The sequence below is a fragment of the Pongo abelii genome, chromosome X (assembly GCF_028885655.2).
Source record: "Pongo abelii isolate AG06213 chromosome X, NHGRI_mPonAbe1-v2.0_pri, whole genome shotgun sequence".
Lineage (NCBI taxonomy): Eukaryota > Metazoa > Chordata > Mammalia > Primates > Hominidae > Pongo > Pongo abelii.
Window position 1 is genome coordinate 145999996 of NC_072008.2, and position 24502 is coordinate 146024497.

Genomic DNA, 24502 nt, shown 5'->3' on the forward strand with positions numbered 1-24502 from the left:
TTCTCAGGTAGTATTGATGCTGCTGGTCCCAGGATCATATTTACAGAACCACCGCCCTAATATATGATCTATACTCAGAAAAAGAAGAGGAGTAGATCGACTGTAATTAATTTAACTATTCTCATATTTAACGGAGACAAAGGAATGAAGGGGGAGGCTGCTGCTTTACTCTGACTCTCAAGCATCCTCTCTTCTTCTTCAAGCTTGCCAAAAACACTCCTCTGTATCAGTAAGCTCAAAGCCATCATTTGCGTGATATTGTAAAATATATTTGATAAATATATATTTGATCTTCCTTCCTGTTTCCTGACATAAAGCTCCTAAAGGCTTAGTATCTCCAGAGTGATAACAGTGTTTTTGTATGCTAATGAGATGACAAGTGGTTTGGGGCCCCTAGATAGCTTCAGGATGAGTGCAGGTCACTGGAAAGACCAAGGCATGATTACAGGGGTGGGATTTTCAGCCCCAAACCTGACCTGGGGAAGGAGGAAAGAGGGGCTGAAGGTTAAGCTTAACACCAATGGCCAATGATTTAATCAATCATCCCCACATAATGAAGCTTCCATAAACTCCCCAAAAAACTGGGTTCAAAGAGCTTCTGGATAGCTGAACACATGAAATTTCTTGAACGATGCCTAGAAAGGTCATGGAAGCTCCACGTCCCTTCCCCCATACTTCACCCATCTCTTCATCTGTATCCTTTGTCATATCCTTTTATAATGAACCAGTAAACATGACTGTTTCCCTGAGTTTTATGACCTGCTCTAGTAAACTAATCAAATCCAAGGAGGGGGTCTAGTAAACTACTGGACCCCATTTTATAGCTGGTCAATCAGAAGCATAAGTTACAACCCGAACTAGCAACTGGCATCTGAAGTGGGGGGCAGTCTTATGGGACTGAGCTCTCAACTTGTGAGATCTGACACGATACACTATCTCCAGGTAGGCAGTATCAAAAGTGAACTGGATGATACCCAGCTGGTGTTTGCTGGAGAACTGCTTGCTTGGTGTGTCAGGAAAAAACTTCACATACCTTGTGTCAAAAGTGTTGAGTGGCTATGTGAGAATAATGAAAGAAAAACAGGGTCTTATGGATAACTAACATGTAGGGGTTCCTGGAGGGTGGTGCGCCCAAGGAAGGTATGGAAGCTAAACACCCTTTCCCCTATATATCGTCCCACATGTGTCTTCATCTGTGTCCTTTGCAATATCCTTTATATGAAACTGGTGAACATAAGTAAGTGTTTTCCTGACTTCTGTCTGCTGCTCTAGCAAGTTAATCAAACCCAAAGAGGGGACTGTGGGTAGCCCAACTTAAAGCTGGTCGATCAGAAGTTCCGGAGGCCCAGACTTGTGACTGGTGTCTAGGAGTCATGGGGCAGTCTTGGGGACTGGGCCCTCACCCTGTGGGATCTGATGTTATCTCCAGGTAGACAGAATTGAACTAGAGGACACCCAGTTGGTGTTCACTGTTTGTTGGTGACAGAAACTGCTCCCTCCCACATTTGGACACAGAAGTCTCTGTGTTGTCTGCTGTGAGAGCACAGTAAAAACACATTTTGGGAGTTTTCCCTGAAACACATATTAATCCCATCATTCTGAAACAATCATGTTAATATTTTGAGTTGTAAAATGTGTATTTACCACTTGAACAAAAATGTAATCTCATTATGTTTGCTACGTAATCTATTTTTCTCACACACATATACATATATATGTATTTCCATGTCAAGAATATAGATTTAAATAATAACCTTTATGGATTAATTAGTATTTCATTGAATAAACTATAATTTCTAAAAAAAGAAAAAAGATTTTCTTTTCCTGTCTCTTAGTGAGACAACTGCTATAGGGTAGAAAAGGCTCTGAAGTATATGTTGAACATGTGAAATCATCTATTTTGTAGATCAAAAATTACCATATGGTTCAACTTAGTGGAACACTTGGACTCCATCTTGGCTCCACCACCTACTAACTTTGTGACTTTAGGAAAATCTCTTTATCTCTATGAACTTCAAATATTAACCTTAACGATACCTGCTGCACAAGAATGTAAAGATTAAAAAATAAAGCTCGATAATAACGATCTATAACCTAAAAGGTGCTATATACATGGTGACTGTCACTGATGTTGACTTCACCAAAATCAAAGCACCAGACTTTGCACTGCCCCACATTTTTTCTGATTGATTATGATCACATTGCTATAGTTAGGTCTGATGTGTGTGTCTCCCCAGTGATATTTTTAAAAATTTGAGGGTTTCTTGTTTACTTCATAATAATACCTAGCACACACACAAATCCCAGACAGTAAAAGGTGAATAACAGCTACCGGCTTGAATTATTGGAATCAGAATATATACTCACACTATAAAGTTCCACCATTAGGCAGAGCCGCAAGATGGGAAGGCGACACAAAGAAGAGTAGCCCCACAGGTTTTTCAATATGGATTACAATCATTTGGTTGTCTAAAAGATTGATGTCTAATCATAAAAGACTGCATTATTTTCCAACTGAGCTGAGCAGTCTACTTCCTTTTGTTTGTCATGTCAAGCACTGTTCTAAACATATCTTTCTATTTTTAATCCCAGTGTGGGTCACATTAAAAGAGGTTAAGCAAATGCTTGCAATGGTATGAACAGGAATTAAATGACATTGCCTTTAGTAACATAAAAAGTTACATAGATGTTAAATTTGACTCAACAAAGAGAAAACAGGTTACACTTAATTTTGTGTGTACTAGTTTACTGAATACTAAATGGCCTAAGCAACTATTTCAAGACTTCTTTGCACTTTCATTTAGGTCGTTTCTATACATGCAAACTGATAACAATGGCAAGTTGCTTATACACTGTATTAATTGAAGTGATGGTCTGGCTATCAATTTAGTGATTTGACTAAATGACCACCACAGCTAGAAATGCAAGGTTTGGTGGGAGAAAGGAGCGGTGACTAAAAGGAAGACTGTAGCATCTTTTCACTCATCAAATTTACTAGATCATTACCCAAAGCTCTACTTTACTTTCTGCAGTATTAACATAGTCTAGATGATAAGAAGACTGCATTCCCATAGGTAATATGGAATCTGCTGAAATGAAGATCTGAAAGAGGTAAGAGTCTCATCAAATGGAACCTGACCCGGGCATCTTATCTGTTTTTAGTGAACATTAAGTGTCATATTCGGAATGATGGCTATTCTATTTGTAATAGTAGTTGAGGCTAGCCCCAAGCCAGTCATGCTCAACCTTGGGTAGGTTAACACATACAGCCAGGCACTAAATCCAGAACAGGCAGATTTGCTCAGCACCTAGAATGAACCACTAAATTAACTGTCAGGGAAAGGTTCACTAAAGGTGGCTTTATACTCAAAATTTTTTCTCATGCACTCTGCAAATTGATGCCTTTTATTGAGATTAGAGCAGTTCTACTCAGATAGCTCTAACCCTGGATGAAAACTTCTGACCTAAAAGACAATGGTCAGGTATGGCAGCCCACATTGCCAACAAAATAACCTTGTGGGAAAAATATCCAAAGGAAAAGCCATTTGTCCATTCAATTTTTGTCCTATTCTTAGTGCCTTGGTATCTACACGGGATGTAGACTCCATGGTTTCAGATACTGGTGTCCTGAAGTCAAGTCTAAACAAAATGGTATCTGGAGTCCTTTCTACCTTTCAACTGCAGTTGTCATGTGGGTACTTTGATTTAGGCAAAGACTATATCAAGAGTAGAAACAGAAAGCAGGGACTGCGGAGAGGCCTAAAGCCAGGAAGTAAGAGTTTTGAGGTGAGAATGCAAATCAGCCCCATTTAAACAAGTGTGAGGCTCTGCTCCAGCCACACAGTTTCATTAACTGAATTTGGAACTCCCAATCACAAAAATGACATTTCCACAGTCTTGACATTCTAAATGTCATGAGAATAAAATGCAAGCCAAAAAATTCCTTCAGCTCACAAAGATCATTACATGACACAGAGTAAAATCAAAAAAAGGGGAAAATTTTCTCGATACTAATAAGAAAAGCACCTAAGAAATCATCACTTGAAGAATTACAGCCAGACAGTGTTGCATTGGAAAATAAATGCACCTGGGTTAGAATGGGGTCACAGTCTGGGTTACATTGGTATATAAAGAAGAATGCATTTTGAGGAGTGCATGCCCTCACGTTTTCCCTTCATTGAAATTCTTGTACTGGAATAAATAACTCTGCTTGTTAGGTCTATATTCTACCTGATCAGAAATGTACCAAGAAAATGTCAATAGGACAACTCTGGTCAATTTTGCTTACGGAACAAAATACACTTATAAAAGAGCCATATTTGCTACCCCATATTCTATCCACAAACGGTTATAGATGGTGATGAAGACTGTCTGTTTCCTGTTCCAAAGCAATAGCTAATAATGTAACATCACCCAGTTCCAAGGAGAATTTCAGTAACGTTCAAATTTAATACACAAATTGTATCCTTCTCAAAAATGCCAGCAAAAGAACTGATGCTATAACTATGAAAACACTGCTTACCTTCATTACATGCCTGCATTAAAAAATTTTCTCTGAATCACTTTTCCAAATGTGACATGGTCACATAACACTGGTAATCCAGACTACACAAAAAGATATTTTCACTACGTTGACAAATTATTTTAAGTAAAACAATGCTCTGACCTGACCAAGTTCTTCATTAAGGTCTGATGTGTTAACCAGGGCTCCTTCATTAATTTCTTCATCATAAAAGTCCTTATCCCATGAGATGAAGAAGGAGCCCAAGAATTTCTGCATTTCTACTGTGACGTACATGGAGACAGGAATGATAAAGTTGAATAGAACCATAAATGATAGGAAGTCGGTGAACATTTTTAAAACCTAAAATAAAAGAGATAGTTCATGCTAATTAGACATACAATTCCATCAGACCAATATAATATCAAGGAAGAATTAATTTCATCTTTATTTCAATGCTGAAAACACTGCTCTTGCTATCAAGATGGAACTTCCTAATAACACTACATCACTGTAGTCAAAATTATCACAGTATGTGAGAACAACATTTAAGAACACCCTCAATTTTATCATTATTCTTCAGTATATACTACTTCTGTCAGTACTTTTTCACTTCTTTAAGTTCTCTTTGCTCACTCCACCCTAAGATATGAATGTGAGATCAAAGTTCATATGTAAGCATTCATTATGCTTTTATCGTGACATCTCACATACTCCTATTACATTAAAATGCCATAGCATCTTGCCAAATTGTTTCATCTTAAATTCTTATATAAAGAGCTAAAAACAAGCATAGATGCCTAAAGTAAAAGAAAAAAAACTCTAAATCTTCTTAAATATTTATTGGCTTAGAGCCACCATGTAATCGAGAGAAAATTCAGAAGCTAACAAAAGGTGCCGTTTCCCTGAGCAGCATTTCAGTGAAGGTTGGCTCAGTCACAAAAAATAGAGTTTCAATTTTCAGCAGAAAACAAATTACCTTCAAGGTCTCTCGCTCTTTCTGAGTCTTTTGGTTATACCAAGGTTCATCATTGTATGGGGTACTTTGCCAAACATACTTTAGAGTAGTGCATACTGCAGCTTTGGTCAGTAAGATAAATAAATATACAATCAGGAAAGCATTAATAGATCTGAAAAATAAGACAGCATGGATTTTAAAACCAAAGACATCAGCTAGATATGAATTAAACTACTGAGTCATCTAAAGCTTTTTCTGTGTACGACGCATAACTACAGCACAAGTCTTTGTGTATTAACCTCAGTTATCATAGCTGCAGCATTACTTTCAAGTGGCAAAATGGAAAAGCTGGCCATGAACTGTTTATTGACCACCAATGCTCCCCCAAGTGCAATGGCTGACTAGCTGAACACACCTTATTAAGGTTACTGTAAAGTGACAGGAGACGTACACACATGCACACATACACACACCATTACTTACTCAACCCTTATAGAAGGAGTATCTTGTCTCCATTTCCCTGAATCCTAAATGTTTAGGGTAGAGGGCACGGTAGCAATGTGAAATCCTCAAGCTCGGTGTAGGTTCTTTCAGTTTAAAAGTGGAGCTATGGAAAGGGTGCCAGTGATATACTGGTTATCCATGCCAAATATAGGGTGAGGTCTATGGCAGTGGCAACTGGCTTGAGGATCTACGAGGCACTGCTTCAATAGGTGCCAGGAGACTACTATCTATATTATAGAACCAACTTGCATATAGCAACTAAAGGTCTCCAAACCATTAACTCCACTAGCAAAAAGGAATGAATTTACAGTTCAAGTAAACTGTGCCCTTTAATAGCTATGTGAGCTTTGGTAAGTCACATACCATCTCCAAGACCATTTCCTCATCTGTAAAGTGGAGAGGTTAACATGAATTACTTCACAGTGTTCTTCAGAGGACTAAACCAAATCAGACATACAAATCATTGAGCACAGTTTCTGGTACATAAACAAGTGCTTAAAATTGTAGTTGCTATTATAATTGATGCTGTTTTTTGTTATGCTTCTTACTTGGAATTACCGAGAAAGTAACTATTTTAATCAATAATGACTAAATAAATTGTGGCGCATACTAACTTTTCAACAGCAGAACGTTTCTGAGATTTCCCTTGGTAGTTCAAAGCCATTTTGGTTTCCATTCCAGTGTAAACAGCAACTCCTAAGAAATTACAGAATATAATAAAAACTAAGAACTTGTCAACCAACTCCTCACCCAGCTGGCTCTATGAATTTTTAAGTCTATAAAAGTGGGAAATCTAGGCCCTCTTCCACTCACCAGTTGTATATCATTTATAGGATAATTTTAATTATATATAGTATTTGTCATATTTTGTCTTAGTTTGCCACGTTATAAATTCCCAACACCTAAATATAGGTTTAGATTAAATGGCAAACCTGCCATGTTTACTTTTTAATATGCACTATTTATTCACAGCCTTTACAAAGCATATTTTTTGATAGGTATATCTTAAAAATTGTTCACCATATATCTTCTCGGTATTTTTTAGCGTAGCTCCTTTCAGCAAGAGATTTTCAGGTCCCAAAGACCTAAATAAAAAATGAACACAGCTTATCCAAACAAGCCAGTAGCATCAACAACTCTGGGGACAGCTTTTGCCCTGACACACACCTATCTCCAAGGGGTTCAGAATGTTATCTGTCTACTTATACCATATGCTTACTCCCCAGGACAAGCTGAAAGGTCCTTCACTCTGAAGTTACTTGAGGGTACAGCACAGATGGAAGCACAGTACGGGAGTAGCCAGCAACACACATAGGCAAAAAAAAATACATGGGGGGGATAAAAGGATTATGAATCATGGATACCACGACAAGAACAGGACAGAGCAGCAGATCGCAAGACACAAAAGCAGAGAGCCACCGAAAGACAGGGAATGCAAACGTCAAGGTGGGAAAAATACACTGACATATTTGGAGAGAATAAACCCTCCTTTTGGGGGATCACTGGGGACCCTGTATTTCTTTAACTTTTTGAGTGTGGCTGTAAAGGCCAAGTGGAAAAGTTGCAGTAATTAATATGATGATAGAAGAGGAAAGAAAGCATCCCTTTTTGTATGAACTGCTTGATATATTGTATGAAGGCTGATACAATTTATCATTTTACTGAAGTTTTAATTATCGTTTTAATGAAGCCTTTCACTTTACGTAAGTCCAGGTAGTTCTTCCAGCATTTTACCCACTGCTTACTTTCTCAATTACTCTCCCACTGTTCTCCAGTTATAATTCCAATGTTGTCAGCCACTTCACAACCGAGGATAATAAATACCATGGCTAGAACAGGTTTGGGAATATCATCCAAAATGTCTGGAGCTCTGCTATTTTGGAAACCATAAGCATTACTTCTAACAGCCCCCTCCCCACAACACAGAGACCCTATCACCACAACTCTACCAATCACAAGGTTAGTTGCTTATTCACCTTTATATTCCTTTTTTTTTTTTTTTTTTCAGATGGAGTCTTGCTCTTGTTGCCTAGGGTAGAGTGCAATGGCTCAATCTTGGCTCACTGCAACCTCTGCCTCCCGGGTTCAAGAGAGTCTCCTGCCTCAGCCTCCTGAGTAGCTGGGATTACAGGTGTGTGCCACCACACCCAGCTAAATTTTGTATTTTTAATAGAGATTGGGTTTCACCCCGTTGGCCAGGCTGGCCTCAAACTCCTGACCTCAGGTGATCCACCCACCTCAGCCTCCCAAAGTGCTGGGATTACAGGCGTGAGCTACCGCACCCGGCCTATATTCCTCTCTATAATAGAAAGGTATTTGGCTATTTTAGTTGATTTAACAGAAAAATAGACCCCCCCCCCGCCCCCCACCAAAGGACAAATTAAAGAAACAGCAAACTTACCTGGCAACAGCCTCAAGACTATTACTGTAGATATTGATTCGCCCAACAAATCTGTAAAAAGAACAAAACTGCAAAGGTGTTTTCTACATCCAGGTGAAATCCATGTACCAGAAATATGAGAATGAATGAAAATACAAACAATAAAACAGAGATAGACAAAACTGTGAATGAACTACAAAAGCCTATTATATTTCTGGGGAAAAAAAGTTATGTTGAATTGATAAGGTATATAACATTTTCATATACTTTTTAAATAACATGATGGGATTATAGGAGCAGAAACAAAGGTTCTCAATTGATTTTCAAGTTCTGTTTAACATCATGCATGCACACAACACCTCTCTCTTTTATAAGGTTATATAAATAATGTAACTTCTATCTTGGATCGTGTGAAGAAAGGTTTCTGGTGCTAAAATACAATTTTCAAAACCACTAGTTCAGTAGCTCTTACACTTGAGTGTGCATCAGAATCACTGGAGCGCTTATTAAACCACAGATTTCTAGGTCCAATCCCTGAGCTTCTGATTCAGGTTCCCCAGTAATGCTGCTGCTGCTGGTCCTGAAACCACTCTTTAAACCATAGTACTAGTCTTAGACAGTGAACACTTGAATGCCATCTTGGAAATGTCCAGCCTGTGACTTGTAGTTGATCTCAATACTGAGCTTGACCCAATCACTTAATATAATAGGTGTATGGTAACCTGTATTTCTGCAAAATAAGGTAAAAATACCTAATCCCTCGTTAACATGAGTGTTTTATAATCTGCATTGTAAACAGCATTTTCCCCAGAAAATAGAAATATATTACTCATATACACAAAATATGAAGGTTTGCTCATTCATTCATCATATATTAATTGTGCCAGTGCTATACTAAGTGCTGAAGATGTACTAATAAGCAAAAAAGAAATGCTCCTTGCCCTCTAAAAGTAAATAGGCAATTACGATGCTAGTGCTTACCACTAGAGTGATAGAAGTACAAGGTATTCCAAAGTCACAGAGCAAGGAATTCAATCGTCTAAGGAAATAAGGAATAACCTTCCCTGTCCTATCATTCTCCTTCATACTTAAAGCAACTGAAAAATGTGGGGATTTCCCTGTAAATATGCAAGGGTATAGATATTGTTCTCTAGCTCAGGCAGAATAAGTTACTCTCTTTTCTGTGATTCCATAGACCTTACACTCACCTCTATTATCACCTTGTATAAGCTTAGCTTTATTACTTCATCTCTTTTGCTCACAGTGAGTCCCTTGAAGGTAGAGAAAAACTGTTACACTTTTTGGCCCTAGTTCCTATCATCAAGGTGGATACGAAGAGGAGAGGAAAGAGGAAAGAAAAAACGATGAGAAGGAGGGAGGTCATTGTTCTTGAAGTAGAATGAATACTTTGTTTTTCCACTACTAGGTGTTAGTGTAAACCACATCCAACCACTTGGTCACTCATTATGACTAACAGCGTGCATTAACAAGATGGGTAATGGATGCCATCTGCAACGGTAGAATAGGATAAAATTAATTAGGCCACATGGGGATAAAACCTGTTACGCTACCCTCATTAGTACTATGCTCTAATCAACCAAACTAACCAGTCTTGAAATCAAACGCCAAATTTTTGACAACCCACAATGACTAATAATCAGCAAACCTACTCCAGAGAGCCTAAGTATAGTAAAATAGAGGAAATTACACCATTGTACTCATCCCTCAACTGTTTACTGTGGACAAGAAATAGCCTATTTGCAATCCTTAGTGCATCATGATCATTCTAAGAAAGGACAGAACCTACTAATTGCATGAAGAGGATATCCCCCTTCTCTCTTTAATGTTAGATGGCATGTAAAAGGATTTGTTTTTTACTTAATTAACTGGTTACTGCATCAGTCTGATAGATCAGCCTTATAGGGTAACATTATCTAAAATTTTGATATATGGCCACGTTTACAAGTAATAAAAATAAAAGAAAAATCATAAGATACCTGGGCCCACAATGATTTATTCTGGGCTGATAGTGAACAAGGCTGATTTGATTCATTTTTCTGCCAGAAGGAAGGAATCGCCCATAAAAACACAAATGAGAGTAGGCTGGTAAGTGGTGGGTGTTTCTTTTGCAATACTATTAGCAAAGAGAAGCAGAGCCAACAAACAGAAATAAAATGAAAGCAGGTGATTCTTACTTGTAGAGGTCAGGTTGAGGCTGTTCACATTCAATTGCTGCTCGGAGGGTATCGATGGATTCTGCTGTACACAGTGCAATGGTATCACGTACTGCATAATGTGTCTAGTCGAAAGCAGAAGAAAAAGTGAAAACCAAAAAAACTGTTTCTTTTCATAATCATACACCCAACTGATTTCAGGAACAAATTTAGTATGTTTTAGTAAGAGGCTTTGGCAGAATAAACAAATATTAACATTTCCCACTAATAAGTTTTATGGTATTATTATGAAAATATATTACAAATAATTAGAAAGATAACCTGCTGCAAGGAGGGTTTCAAAGACAATTAAAAACCTAAAAGCTCTTCTTGACATGGACAGCTGAGAGAATTCATTCACAACATGCATATAATTAACTAAAACCACGTGAAAAAGTTAATACATTTATTTTTTTTCCTATTTACAGAACTGAGACTTATTATTTTGCTCACTATAGTGTATGGCAATGGAGATATACACATATGAATTGAACATAACCTTTTTGGTCATAAAAATGCTAAAATTTTGCCAACAGCAAGAAAAAAATCATTAATAGTTCCATTACACAAATAGCTTAATTAATGATCTTGAAAATGTTCAATATGGATACATTTTGTACAAGGGGCAGGGAGATGACGTGTCTTGCATTAGTCAGATAATTAGAATATTCTACTAGTGTATATTATGCACTTGATTCATCCAGAACTCAAGGCAGGCGCCAATGAACCCATTTATAAATCATCAAACAAGGGCTAAAGCAGACTCAAAGAGCGCACCACTTAGGCAGAAGGGAAAGCTGTTGTCGTCATCTTGGGGGAAATATTACGGCAATGTCTGAACTATATTTAAAACAACTTAACTGAAAAAAGAACTATCTGAAAGTTTTCTTACTCCAAACAACTTTTTCACTATCAGGAAATCTTTATGTAGATTTCTTGATTTATATCTTGACATTCCCTAAATTATAACTTTGTTTTTGAACAGGTTAAAAGCAGGTCATTACCATGCTTTTTAAATACAGAATTAGTCATCCAACAGGTAAAGGTTCTTTTTTACAGACTGAGTCCTAGTCCTCAACTCCAGATGGAATAAACAAACAGAGGAGCCCTCCAAGGACATACCCAGAGGTGAGCCACATGAGTACCCCTCCTTAAAGGCAGCATAGAGAGGATACATCTTCATGCCCTGTGGAGCTCTGGACCATGGCCAAGAAAACCGACTGTGCCAGAAAGTGTATGAGGGAAATAAGTTACCCCTATTTGACCAAATTTACTTTAAGTCACTTGTAATTATAAATGAGTTATAATTTGTTATATGTATATAAAATGTTGCTTTATAACTTACTTATAAAGCAAACATTTTCCAAACTACACCCTATCTTTTTTTTTTTTTTTTTTTGAGATGGAGTCTCACCCTGTCACCTAGGCTGGAGTGCAGTGGCGTGATCTTGGCTCACTGCAACCTCCACCTCCCGGGCTCAAGCAATTCTATTGCCTCAGCCTCCCGAGTAGCTGGAATTACAGGCGCCCACCACCACGCCCGGCTAATTTTTTTGTATTTTTAGTAGAGACAGGGTTTCACCATGTTGGCCAGGCTGGTTCCGAACTGCTGAACTCAAAATGATCCGTCTGCCTCAGCCTCCCAAAGTGCTAGGATTACAGGCGTAAGCCACTGCACCCAGCCCTAAGTATTATTTTTAAATAGCAATCAAATTACTCCAGGTTGGGTTTCTTACATCCCAAGAATATACATTTTTAATGAAAATATACATTTTAGAAAAAAATAGATCAAATTGTAAGGTTAGCATACATGAAGTTATTTGTATAGTTACACAGTTTAAGCCTATGATTACTCCCATTTTAAAGAGTCTAAATATTAAATCGGCTGTGTCAATATTAAATTCAAGCAGTGCTATAAAAATTGTGGTAGCTTTTACTTGGGGCTCAGTTTTTCCACATGGAATTACCACCCTTTTACCCAAAGATGAGTGTTTGCTTAGAAGTTAAAAAACAATTACATAACAGCTGTTTTCAAATATAAAACCTAAGAAAAAATAAAAATAAGAAAAAATAAAAGATTAGAGGGTGGTGGGAGGCAGTATTGTATGATTAACTATCCTGAGATCAAAATGTTTAGGCAAGGTTTAGTCTGTTACCTTGCAATTGGATTCCCCATCAAGACTGGCTGTAGTGACATAACAGGTTCCATCAGTGGTGCAAGATGATAGAAGAATAAGATCACAGGGAAAGGTTTCATCTGCCTGTACTTCTACTACATCACCAACCTAGAATTGGGAAAAAAATATAAATATTTTAAATTCCAAACAAAGCATTCATTACACTCATACAAAAGTCAAAACATTAGCAAGAGATTAGCTCTGGGGCTTTGAGAGTATCTCAGCATCCTACATCATGTGAAAGGTGATGAAAGAATATTACTCAATATTCAGAATCCTCTTTAAGGTCAGAAGGACTTAGGATGCTTTCAGATTACCTTAGCACTGACCTTTACCTTTAATAAATGATTCTGATACCCATTTGCTCTCTTGATATTTCTTGCACAAATGTTTGATATGACAATGACATTATCACTTCATGAACGAATCAAGAAAATCTACATGTCACAAATTGGGCACTTCATGAACACTGAACAGCCACACTCCCACTCTGTACCACGCATACTTCAACCTACTTTGCCTGCCATGTGATAACAACTGTGTTCTTGGGTGCCAGGTCCTTCTTCAGTGCTCAGAAAATCCCAGTTAATTAGAGAGGCATTGATTTTTCCCAAAATATTTGAATTTTTTTTTCTATAGGTCACTTTCTATGAATTCATCTGCTGTCAGGAGAATCACTTAATATAGAAATGAGAAACAATTTCTTATCAGCAAGTACCCAAAGCTCAAGGAGAGGAAAAACCTGAGAGAAGAAATCATGAATAATTTAATAATGTAGGGTTAAGTAAATCATAACCATTAAAAGTTTGGACTCTTTAACCTGACTTCTTGTCCCAGCTCTGCCACTTAACTATATGACCTTAAATAAGTGTCTTAGACGATTGCAACTACCTCAGAGAATTAATGTGAGCATGAAATGATGATACAAGAAAAGTACTGAGCAAAGTGCCTGGCACATATTAACCACTTCAAAGGTGTTAATTATAATTATTACTAACATCCTGCAACTACTTTACTCCCAACTTATGAAGAGTCATAACATTTTTTTGGAAAGATATAAGAAATCCTCCAGTCTGGTGCTTCCCAAGATTTTCACACCATGGTACATATTGAAAATTATAAATAATACTTTTGTACAGCACCTTCAGGTAAAGGGAAGAGGCTGCTGGATGCAGAAGATAACCCACTTTAGAAGGGAGTCAATATTTGGCACACTGACCTAGACACACTGACTGTGAAATGCTAGGTAATACATGCAACACCTGACTTCTATTTGCAATATGATTCGGCAGATAAAGATGAGGATTTCAAGACCTATTCAGGAACAATTTTATTTTCTTTGCCAATCTTAATCACTAGGCAAGATCAACAGCATCAATAATTGACTAACTTGTAAATAATATTTTATTTTGTTGGACTGTTCCTTCCTCACTTACATAAACACTTATGTTGCTTACATAAAACCACAATTTATGCTTAAATATGCAGAAGAGAGATAACAAACAGAATCCTAACACATCTTACAAGAAGGAGATACCCATTAGAGGTTGGAAGATGACTCTCAGGCATTGATAAATAAAACACACAAAGAGAGCATTTTTTTCAACAGTTAGGATGTAGTCAGATATGAAATATAAAGGCCCCTACATCTGCAGTGCAAGCTCAGACTGACAAGATGGGTATGAGTCAGATCACAAAGGGCTTGGCAGGCCAGCCTAAGGGATTTAGGCCTCACTCTAAAGGTAAAAGGATAGGTACAGGACTTTTAAAGACAGGGAATAACATGATCTAGTTAGACAATGAACTCTAGAGGTCTATTTACCATTTTAAAAGCCACAAGAGAACATCACCACCTCCCATTACAAACATTAGGAAAAAAATGGATAATCTAAAAACAAATACGTATTTTTTAGTCCATCAGAGAGCTGAGGTTGCAAAGCAACCAAGTGAACTGAATTTCAAAGGGTAACAAGTGTTTCTGAGGAGAGACAGGACAGATGAACTGTTTCATAACTGACCAAGCATAGAAGGAACAGATGGCTACCATGAAAGTGGGTAAGAAGAAAACAACTAGATTTTTAAGCAATTCTTAAAGACTGGGTGTGAGCTAGCATGACAGTTCAGAATGTCTACAAGCCTGAGAGACAAGAAGAGACCACAACCATTCACCAGCTCTTCTCTAGAGGCTTCTGAGTGTTCATGAGAAAGCATACAGGCAGGAGACCTAAAAGAACCTTTCTCACTGGCATGGGCACACATGTGGTGACTGCTGTGAAGAGACAGGCACAAAAAAACATGCCAGAATCATGGACCCCTTTCTCATATTAAGCAAACGTCATCTGCATCTAGGAGAAAGGCAGGAAACCTTCCCTGGCATAGTCTCAGGGAAACATCACTACTGTTAGAGGAGAGGTAGAAACAAAAGTGACCTGCTACAGGGGATGGGACCTGCTACAGGGAATGGGACAGGAAACCTATTCATACCAATAACCTGGTGCTGATACAAGGTAGAAGTTCAGTTACTATGGGGGGGGTGGGGAGCGGGAATATTGAGAAAGTCTTACCCTGAGGCTTTGGTGCACATGGCCTGCTTAATATTGTGATTGGAACGAGAAAACCAAGAAATCATTCTGTTCCCGCCAAGAGCCTTACACTGAGTAACAAACAAGAAATAGTAGTCTACCAGTGGAGAAAAGGCAAGGGAACGCGGGGCGGGGAGGGGCAACCTCTGGGACTCAGGAGTACAGGATGTGCTGAAAGCAGATAGTAGAACAGGAACACCATAAAAAACTCTCCGGCACACCAGGCCCCACACAAAGCTCAAGGTAATGGCATTCTACCACTTAAGGAATTTGAAGTTAAGTGACACATTAAAAACATCAAAAACCAAAGCCAGCCCAACTGTTGACTAGATTGACTCAACCCCCAACACTAGTGGCCTGACAGAAGAAGCCAGGCCCATTTCAGAACACATATACCACTGCCCTCAGTTAATACCATTCTTTTACATACAATGCCCAAAATTCAATTAAAAAATGAGATGCACAAAAACACAAGCCAAAAATGAGCCATCATTGAAAGATAAAGCAGTCCATGAAACCAGACCCAAAATGTCCAGATTTTGTAATTATGAAACAGGGACTTAAAAATAGCTATGATTAAGATGTTACATGGGTGGGGTGTGGTGGCTCACATCTATATTACCAGCACTCTGGGAGGCCAAGGTGGGAGGATCACATAAGGCCAGGAGTTTGAGACCAGCCTCGGCAACTTAACAGAACCCCATCTCTACAAAAAATGATAGTAACAGTTAGCCAAGTGTAGTTGCACACCTATAGACCCAGCTACTCTGGAGATGGAGGTGGGAGGACTGCCTGAGCCCAGGAGTTCAAGGCTGCAGTAAGCTATGGCTGCGCCACTGTACTCCAGCCTGGGCAACAGAGTAAGACCCTGTCTCTTAAAAAAAAAAAAAAAAAAAAAAAGATATTAAATGGCACGGTATTTAGTGGAAAAGGTAGACAACATGTAACAGTGGATGAAGAATGCTGGCAGAGGGATACTATAAAAAAAATGAAAACGTAAAGTTAGAAATGAAAAACATGTTATCAGAGATGAAGATTTCCTTCAACTAGTGGACTGGGTACAACAAAGGAAATAATCACTAATTCTGAAGACAGAGCAACTAAAATTATCCAAAGTGATATATAAACAGGAGAAAAAGGAGTGTATTTAAAAAACAACAAATTACTCAAGGGAGAAAATATCAAACAGTATAATAGTCATGTAATTGGAGTACCAGAAGAATAGAGAGAATGAGGCTGAAAAAACATTTCAAAAAGATAATGACCAAGAATTATCCAAAGTTAATCAAAGCCAACAAACAATAGATCCAAGAGAACTTCGAGAAGGATAACTACGACGAAAAAAATGTAGGTATATCATAGTCAAACTGCTGAAAACTGAAAATAGAAAGAAAAATGTGAAGGCATCAAAGAAATATTATATACACAAGAACGAGAATAGAAATGAAACAGACTCATTAGAAACTATGCATATCAGAAGACAATGGAGTAATATCTTTAAAGTACTGAAAGAAAAAAAACCCTCCAACCCATAATTCTATATAGCCAGAAAAATAATTTTGGTAATTGAAGGTGAGATAAAAACTTTTCCATAGGAACATTCACTTCCAGCAGATTTACACTATAAAATACTACAGAAAGTCCTTCATGGATAAAAAATAAGATACTATATGAAAATTTAAATCTACATAGGGAAATGATAAAAACGTGGGTAAATATAAAATATAGTTCTTATTGTTAATCTTTTAAAAACAGTTTCAGGCTGGGCACGATGGCTCCCACCCGTACTCCTAGCACTTTGGGAGGCTGAGGCAGGCAGATCACCTGAGGTCAGGGGTTCGAGACCAGCCTGGCCAACATGGCAAAACCTCGTCTCTACTAAAACTACAAAAATGAGCCAGGTGCAGTGCCGCATGCCTGTAATCCCAGCTACACAGGAGGCTGAGGCAGAAGAATCACTTGAACTCAGGAGGCAGAAGCTGCAGTGAGCCGAGATCGTGCCACTGTACTCCAGCCTGGGTGACAGAGTGAGACTCTGTCTTAAAAAAAAAAAAAAAAAAAAGTGTTAAAAAGATAATTACAACCTAGTAATTCTGCTCTAAGTTATATACTCAATCAAAGGCAAAAACTCAAACAGATACTTATATACCAATGTTCACAGGAGCATTAATCAAAATAGTCAAAAGTTAGAAATAAATGTCCATCAACATACAAATGGATCAACAAACTGTTATATACATAAAATGGAATATTATCCACCTTTAAAAAGGAAGGAATTTCTGATACATGCTATAACATGGATCAACCTTGAAAACATTATGCTAAGTGAAAGAAGCCAGACATAAATGGACAAGTATTGTATAACTCCACTTACATAAAGTATTGAGGATAGGGAAATTCATAGAGACAAAAAGTATTAATAGAATAGAGGCCACAAGGGGCTGAGGAAGGGGGAAATGGGAAGTTACCGTTTAATGAATAGAGCTTTGGGATAATGGAAAAGTTCTGGAAATGGATAGTGGTGATGGTTGTACAACACTGTGAATGTACTTACTATAAATAAATTGTACACTTAAAAATGGTTACTTAAAAATGGTTAAATGGGGCCTGGCATGGTAGCTCACGCCTGTAATCCCAGCACTTTAGGAGGCTGAGGCGAACAGATCACCTGAAGTCAGGTGTTCGAGACCAGCCTGACCAACATGGAGAAACCCCGTCTCTACTAAAAATACAAAAAAATTAGCCGGGCATGGTGGCGCATGCCTGTAATCCCAGCTACTTGGGAGGCTGAGGCAGGAGAATCGCTTGAACCCAGTAGACAGACGTTGCGGTGAGCCAAGATCGCGCCATTGTACTCCAGCCCGGGCAACAAGAGCGAACTCCGTCTCAAAAAAAAAAAAGTTAAATGGTAAAGTTTATTTTATATATTTTATTACCAAAAAAGACAACTCACAGGCAAAAATAGTAACATATTGTGGGCTTTATAAAATGTAAAAGTAAAATGTATGACAACAATAACACAAAGGGTGTGAATGAGAAAATGAAAATATGCTCTCTGAACACAATGGAATTAAATTAGAAACCAATAACAAAAAGGTATCTAGGCTGGGCACGGTGGCTCACACCTGTAATCCCAGCACTTTGGGAGGCCAGGGTGGATGGATCACCTGCGGAGTTCGACACCAGCCTGACCAACATGGTAAAACCTCATCTCTACTAAAAATACAAAATTAGTCAGGCATGGTGGCGCATGCCTGTAATCCCAGCTACTTGGGAGGCTGAGGCAGAAGAATTGCTTGAACCCGGGAGGTGGACGTTGCAGTGAGCCAAGATTGCGGCACTGCACTCCAGCCTGGGTGACAAGAGCGAAACTCCATCTCAAAAAAAATAATAATAACCAGAAAATTCCCAAATATTTAGAAATTACATAACAAACTTCTAAATAACCCATGAATTGAGGAAGAATTAAAGAGAAATCAGAAAATATTAAACTAAATGAAAATGTAAACATAATATATCCAAATTTGTAGGCTGTTGCTAAAGCAACACTTGGAGGAAAATTTATAGCATTAAACATTTATATTAGAAAAGATGTTCAAATCAACTCCTTTTACTAAATCTAACCTAAGACCTCATTTTTACCCAAGGAGCTTCTTCTTTACCTCTTAGCATTGTTCCTCATTCTCTGCCCCAATCCATATGTTTTCACACTCTGCCTCTCTGAATTTTACAATCTATTTCATGCCCATCTCATGTGAGAAAACTGTTTTCATTCCCGTTCTCTAAATTCAGAGTATTTTTTTTTTCCAGAAGCACTCACTGGGTTCTGACCAGTTATGGTCTTGTATTTTTATTCTTTTAGCATTATGTGGCATGACTACTAAGCTAAACTATAAAACTTCTTGAGAGCATAAACCATCTCTTTCATTCTTTGTAACCCTTCTGTAACTCAGCACAATATTTCAATACATTTTGGTTGATTCATTGGTTGAAGTACTAGAGTATAACTTTTATTTCTATTTGGCACTAAAGCATGACATATGATTGAGAGGTGTCTTACTATATCTAGTTTCTGATATTTCTGACACCAAAAAATACTCCTTCCATTAAAAATAATAGTGTCTTCACATTGGAATTCCTCAAGTCCTGTTATAAGTCTCATTCTCTATGCTGTATGAAATTCCATCCAGTCTCATGGCATCATACGGTATGTACAGACTGATGACAACCAAATTTCAACTTCTATTTAAAACACCTCCTCTGAGCTCCAGGATTGACAACTCCAACTGTATGTCTAATAGGTTTCTCAAACTTAACATAGCCAAAAGTGAATTCCTGATTTCTCTTCACTCCCACCTCTGTCCCTAAATCTGTTTTTCTCCTAGGCTTCCCCATCTTATTTAAAAGCACTAGCATTTTCTTTAATAGCACTATGTAATTCCCTCAGTTGCTCAGGCCAAAACCAGGAAGGCTATCTTAATTATTCTTTTTTTTTTTTTTTCTGTTTCTCTCACCCACTATATCCAACAAATCACTAAATTCTGATTATTCTACCTCCAAAAAATATCCTGAATATATCCATTTCCCTTAAAATCTAAACAGGTAGTAGAGAGTTGTGGTTAAGAGCATGGACTCTACACCTAGGCTTGCTTTAATTCAAATCCCAGCTTTCCAACTTACTAGTAGTGGGCAAGTTCCTTAACCTCCTTATGCCTCGGTTTCATCATTTGTAAAGAGAGGATAATAAAAATACCTACTTCATATGGCTGTTGTTGAGGGTTAAATGAGTTAATAGAATGTAAAAAAAGACTGCCTGGCATATATTACATACTATATAAATGGTGACTACTATTTTTATTATTGTTATCAATACTACTATCATCCTAATATAAGCCCTTACCATTTTTTGCCTAAGCTATATCTCTCTGATTGCACATTCATGCTTTCATTTTGCCTCACTCCAGTTTTATTTTTAAAAATCATCAAGTCACTCTCCGGCTTTAACACTTCAAAGACTCCCCACCACACTAAGGATGCAGACCAAGTCTCTCTCTTGCTCAAAAGGAGTCTCAACAAACTCTTTCCCCCTACTCCCCAGCCAAGCAATCTGCTATTTAGAGACTGCTGGCTAATAAGCATCTCTTCCCACACACTTACACTCCAGAAACAGCTACATCAAATAGCATCTCACACAATAATTTAATCACAATAGCTTCACATTTATTTAATCAAGATTATACCTGGTTGAGTTCAGCCTCAAGGAAAAGAAGCTTGGTGGAGGGAAAGTGGAAAATGGGGGCCTTTGTAAAGGGGGGTGGGGTGGAGTGTCAACAAAATCAGAAAGAGGAAATGAAAGAAAGGGAGAGATGTAGGAGGCCTTTGCCTGCTTTGCAATTTTACGTAGTGTACTGGGAACAACAGATTGGATGCTATGAATCATTCAGGCAGCCTTTGTTTGTTGTTGTTGCTGTCGGGTTTTTTTTTTTTTTTTTTTTTTTTTGAGACAGGGTCTCACTCTGTCACCCAGGCTGGAGTGCAGTGGCTCGATCTCAGATCACCGCAGCCTCAACTTTTTGGGCTTAGGTGATCCTCCCACCTCCGCCTCCCAAGTAGCTGGGACTGCTTGGCTAATTTTTTTGGAGATACAGGGTTTTGCCATGTTGCCCAGGATGGATTCCAACTCCTGGACTCAAGCAATCCACCCAACTTGGCCTCCCAGAGTGCTGGGATTACAGGCGTAAGCCACTGTACTCAGTCTGCCTTTGGTTCTTACGCTGATCAACAATGCTGAGTTTCTACAACTGTTTCGAAAACTTCAGATCTTAACCTAACCTAGTTCGGCACAAGTTCCCCCTTGACCAGAATGTAGAGAATAGAGAAAAGAAAAAGTAGAAAAAGGAAGACATTCTATGTCAAACACTGGTGACCCTCCCACTCTGTAGTCTTCCTCCCATCATTACTATAAGAAGATGCAAGGAAATTTAACTATTGTTGGGCATATGGAGAATTCTTAAAATTCAATAAGAAAACAACCTGCTTTAAAAATGGGCAAAAACTAAGCAGCATCTCACCAATGAAGATATACAGATGACAAAGAACCATATGAAAAGAAAGTCCATATCATATGTTATCAGTGAAATGCTAATTAAGACAAAAGTGAGATAGTACTACACACCTGTTAAAATGGCCAACATACAACATCAAAACCCAGTGAGAACATCAAAACCCAGTGAGGATGTGGAACAACAAGAACTCCCATTCATTGTTGGTGAGAATGCAAAATGATACAGCTACTTTGGAAGATAGTTTGGCAGTTTCTTACAAAACGAAACATACTCTTACCATACAATTCAGCACTTCTTTGTATTTATTCAAATGAATTGAAAATGTATGTCCATATAAAAACCTGCACACAAATGTTTATAGCAGTTTTACTCATAATTGCCAAAACTCAGAGGCAACTAAAATGCCCTTCAGTAGGTGAATGGATAAACTATGGTATATCCAGAAAACGAAATATTATTCATCACTAGAAACAAATGAGCTATCAAGCCATGGAAAGACATGGAAGAAACTTGAAAGCATATTACTAAGTGAAAGAAGCCAATCTGAAAAGGCTGTATGATTCTAAATATGTAACATCCTAGGAAAGGCAAAACTATAGAGACAGCAAAAAGATCGCTGGTTACCATGGGTTGGGGGGAATAAGGAATGAACAGGAAGAGAACAGAAGATTTTTAGGGCAGTGAAACTATCCTGGTATGATACTACTATGGATACATATGTACACATATACAAATGTAGGCTATGTGGATATGTATCCTATATTTAACAAAACCCACAGAATGTACAACACCAAGAGTGATCCCTAGTATAATCTATGGACTTTGGGTGATAGTGTGCCAAAATAGGTTCACTGATTGTAACAAATGTACCATTCTGGTGTGGGATGTTGACAGCCAGAGAAAATGTGTTTGGGGACAGTGGGTTTATGGGTACTCTCTATATTTTCTACTCAATTTTCCTGTGAACCTAAAACTGCTCTAAAAACATAATTTTTTAATTTAAAAAATCTAACGAGAACCAAAAAATTAGTGTTTGATATGGACAAGTCAAAAATGTTATTTGACAGGGTCTTACTGGGTAAATAATAAACAATGATTAACTGGAATAAACAATCGCCTGAGATTGTCAAAAAAAATACTACTACCTTGGAAGTCTCTTATGTTGCTGATGGGAATGTAAAATGGTACAGGCACTATGGAAAATAGTTTAGTGGTTCATTAAAAAGTTAAACATGTAATTACAGTATGACCCAGCAATTTTCCTCCTAGGTATATACCTCAAAGAATTAAAAACACATGTTCAAACAAAAACTGTAATTCAATGTTCATAGCACTTCATAATACCCAAAAGGTAGAAACAACCCAAATGTCCATCAGCTGATGAATAAATAAAATGAAATGTTATTCAGCCATCAAAAGGAATGAAATGCTGCTATATACTATAATGCAGATGAACCTCAAAAACATTCTGAGTGAAAGAAGCTAGACAAAAAGGACACATAAGAAATATGAAACATTCAGAATACATACATCCATAGGGACAGAAAGAAGGTTAGTATTGCCAGGGCCTGGGAGGAGGGAGAAATGTGGAGTGACTGCTTATAGGTATAGGGTTTCCTTTTTGGGTGATGAAAATGTTCTGGAACTAGATAGAGTTAACGGTTGCACAACATTATGAAGTACTCAATGACACTAAATTATACACTTTAAAATGGTGTATTTTTGCCATTAAAAAAGGAGTGGACTAAGAAAAAATACCTTGATTTTTTCACTTTCTTTTCTCACTCGCTTTGCATTTTCAATAATGTAAACAGTGCTTTTGTTGACTTCATTGTCAGCTCTGTGTCTCAGCCAATCCTCATATCCCTGAAAGATAAAAATAACTATATAATTGAGTTCAGATAATGAAATAAAGCTGTTAATAAATTTCTATATCCTCCCATGAGTCAACACCAAATATTTATAATTCCAGCATTAATTTAAACTCAGAATGCTAAAGAGACAATGCTACACATTTTAATAGCAAATCTGAGACACACTTTCAAAATACTCCTTAGATAAATAGCTTTATTGTGTTAAAAGTTTTCTCCACTCTTTAAACATTAATGAAAACACAAGCACTGGAGACTTAATATTTTCATGTGTGAAAGGCTATGATTAACTGTACTCTTATTTGAGTTAGTTAATTCTCTCTACTTTTTACTTTGAAAAAAGATTGTCCTGGGTTTGTATTTTCTTATAGCCATAATCACTTACATATAATCTTTTGTATATGCTGTAGTAGACTGTTCGAGTAATCATCTCCAAGGGAGTATTTTAATTATTTCTCACCCACAGAGAATAGAAAAGGCAAGCTAGGATTGTTTTGGCAGAGAAGTTATGATAAGTTGTAGAGATCAACAGCTAAACTTTTCAACTGACTTGGTGACAAAAGAAAATATAAATTGATATTCATCGTTTCCAGTTAAAAGTAGTCAGAGAAAGATCTAATGGCTCATTTTACTTTGGACTTTTCATCTAAAGTAGATTTAAGCCAAAAGATCTAAAGGATGTTCATGAATGTTTGAGCATGACCTCCTCTCCTTTTTTATATACCTTTGTCTTTTTTTCGTTGTAATAATGTCTGTACCTTTTCAAATACAACTGCTTGAAAAGTCTCTTCATCGCCTCCCCCGACTTTTTCCCCTCAGGTACTATATCCATTCTTCTTCTGTCCTCTTTATGATAATGCTAAGCTATCACTTTATAGAGTACATTTTGTGATGCTGGTGAAAAAATAAAGGTCCTAACATGAACCAGTATTGGGAGTAGAATGAATCAGTAAAAAAGCCTTTGAAAACCACACATGCTATTCTTGGAACCAGCAATTTTATGATGTTAAAGAAAATAATCCTATCAGTCTAAGGAAAAGAACATTCCAAAAGTCTTTATTTTGCAACTGAACACTTGATAAAATATGCTTATAGTTCCTGGTAAGCAAGATATAAGACCAGATAACCCCAAGAGGAAAGGTAATCTTGTTCCCAATAATGCTTAGAAGGCCTTTGTTTTGCAAGCTTCTTTGGTATCCTTTTTAAAAGCGCTTTGTTAAGTATCATCTAAAAATATGTTTGTAAATAGTC

At 37.5% G+C, this 24502-nt stretch overlaps 1 protein-coding gene across 9 annotated transcripts in view; it reads right to left on the minus strand.

Annotated features, from left to right (window-relative positions):
• The window catches only part of ATP11C (ATPase phospholipid transporting 11C), a 206476-nt gene that overhangs the window by 65457 nt on the left and 116517 nt on the right, over positions 1–24502 (minus strand). For all 9 annotated transcript variants that reach the window (XM_063721043.1, XM_024240892.3, XM_063721042.1 and 6 more), the window contains 8 exons: positions 23139–23246; positions 12713–12841; positions 10539–10642; positions 8365–8415; positions 6984–7048; positions 6578–6659; positions 5481–5631; positions 4667–4864 (listed from right to left, as the gene is read on the minus strand). In XM_063721043.1, coding sequence (XP_063577113.1) covers positions 4667–4864; positions 5481–5631; positions 6578–6659; positions 6984–7048; positions 8365–8415; positions 10539–10642; positions 12713–12841; positions 23139–23246 — 888 coding nt within the window. The remainder of the gene's footprint in view (positions 1–4666; positions 4865–5480; positions 5632–6577; positions 6660–6983; positions 7049–8364; positions 8416–10538; positions 10643–12712; positions 12842–23138; positions 23247–24502) is intronic.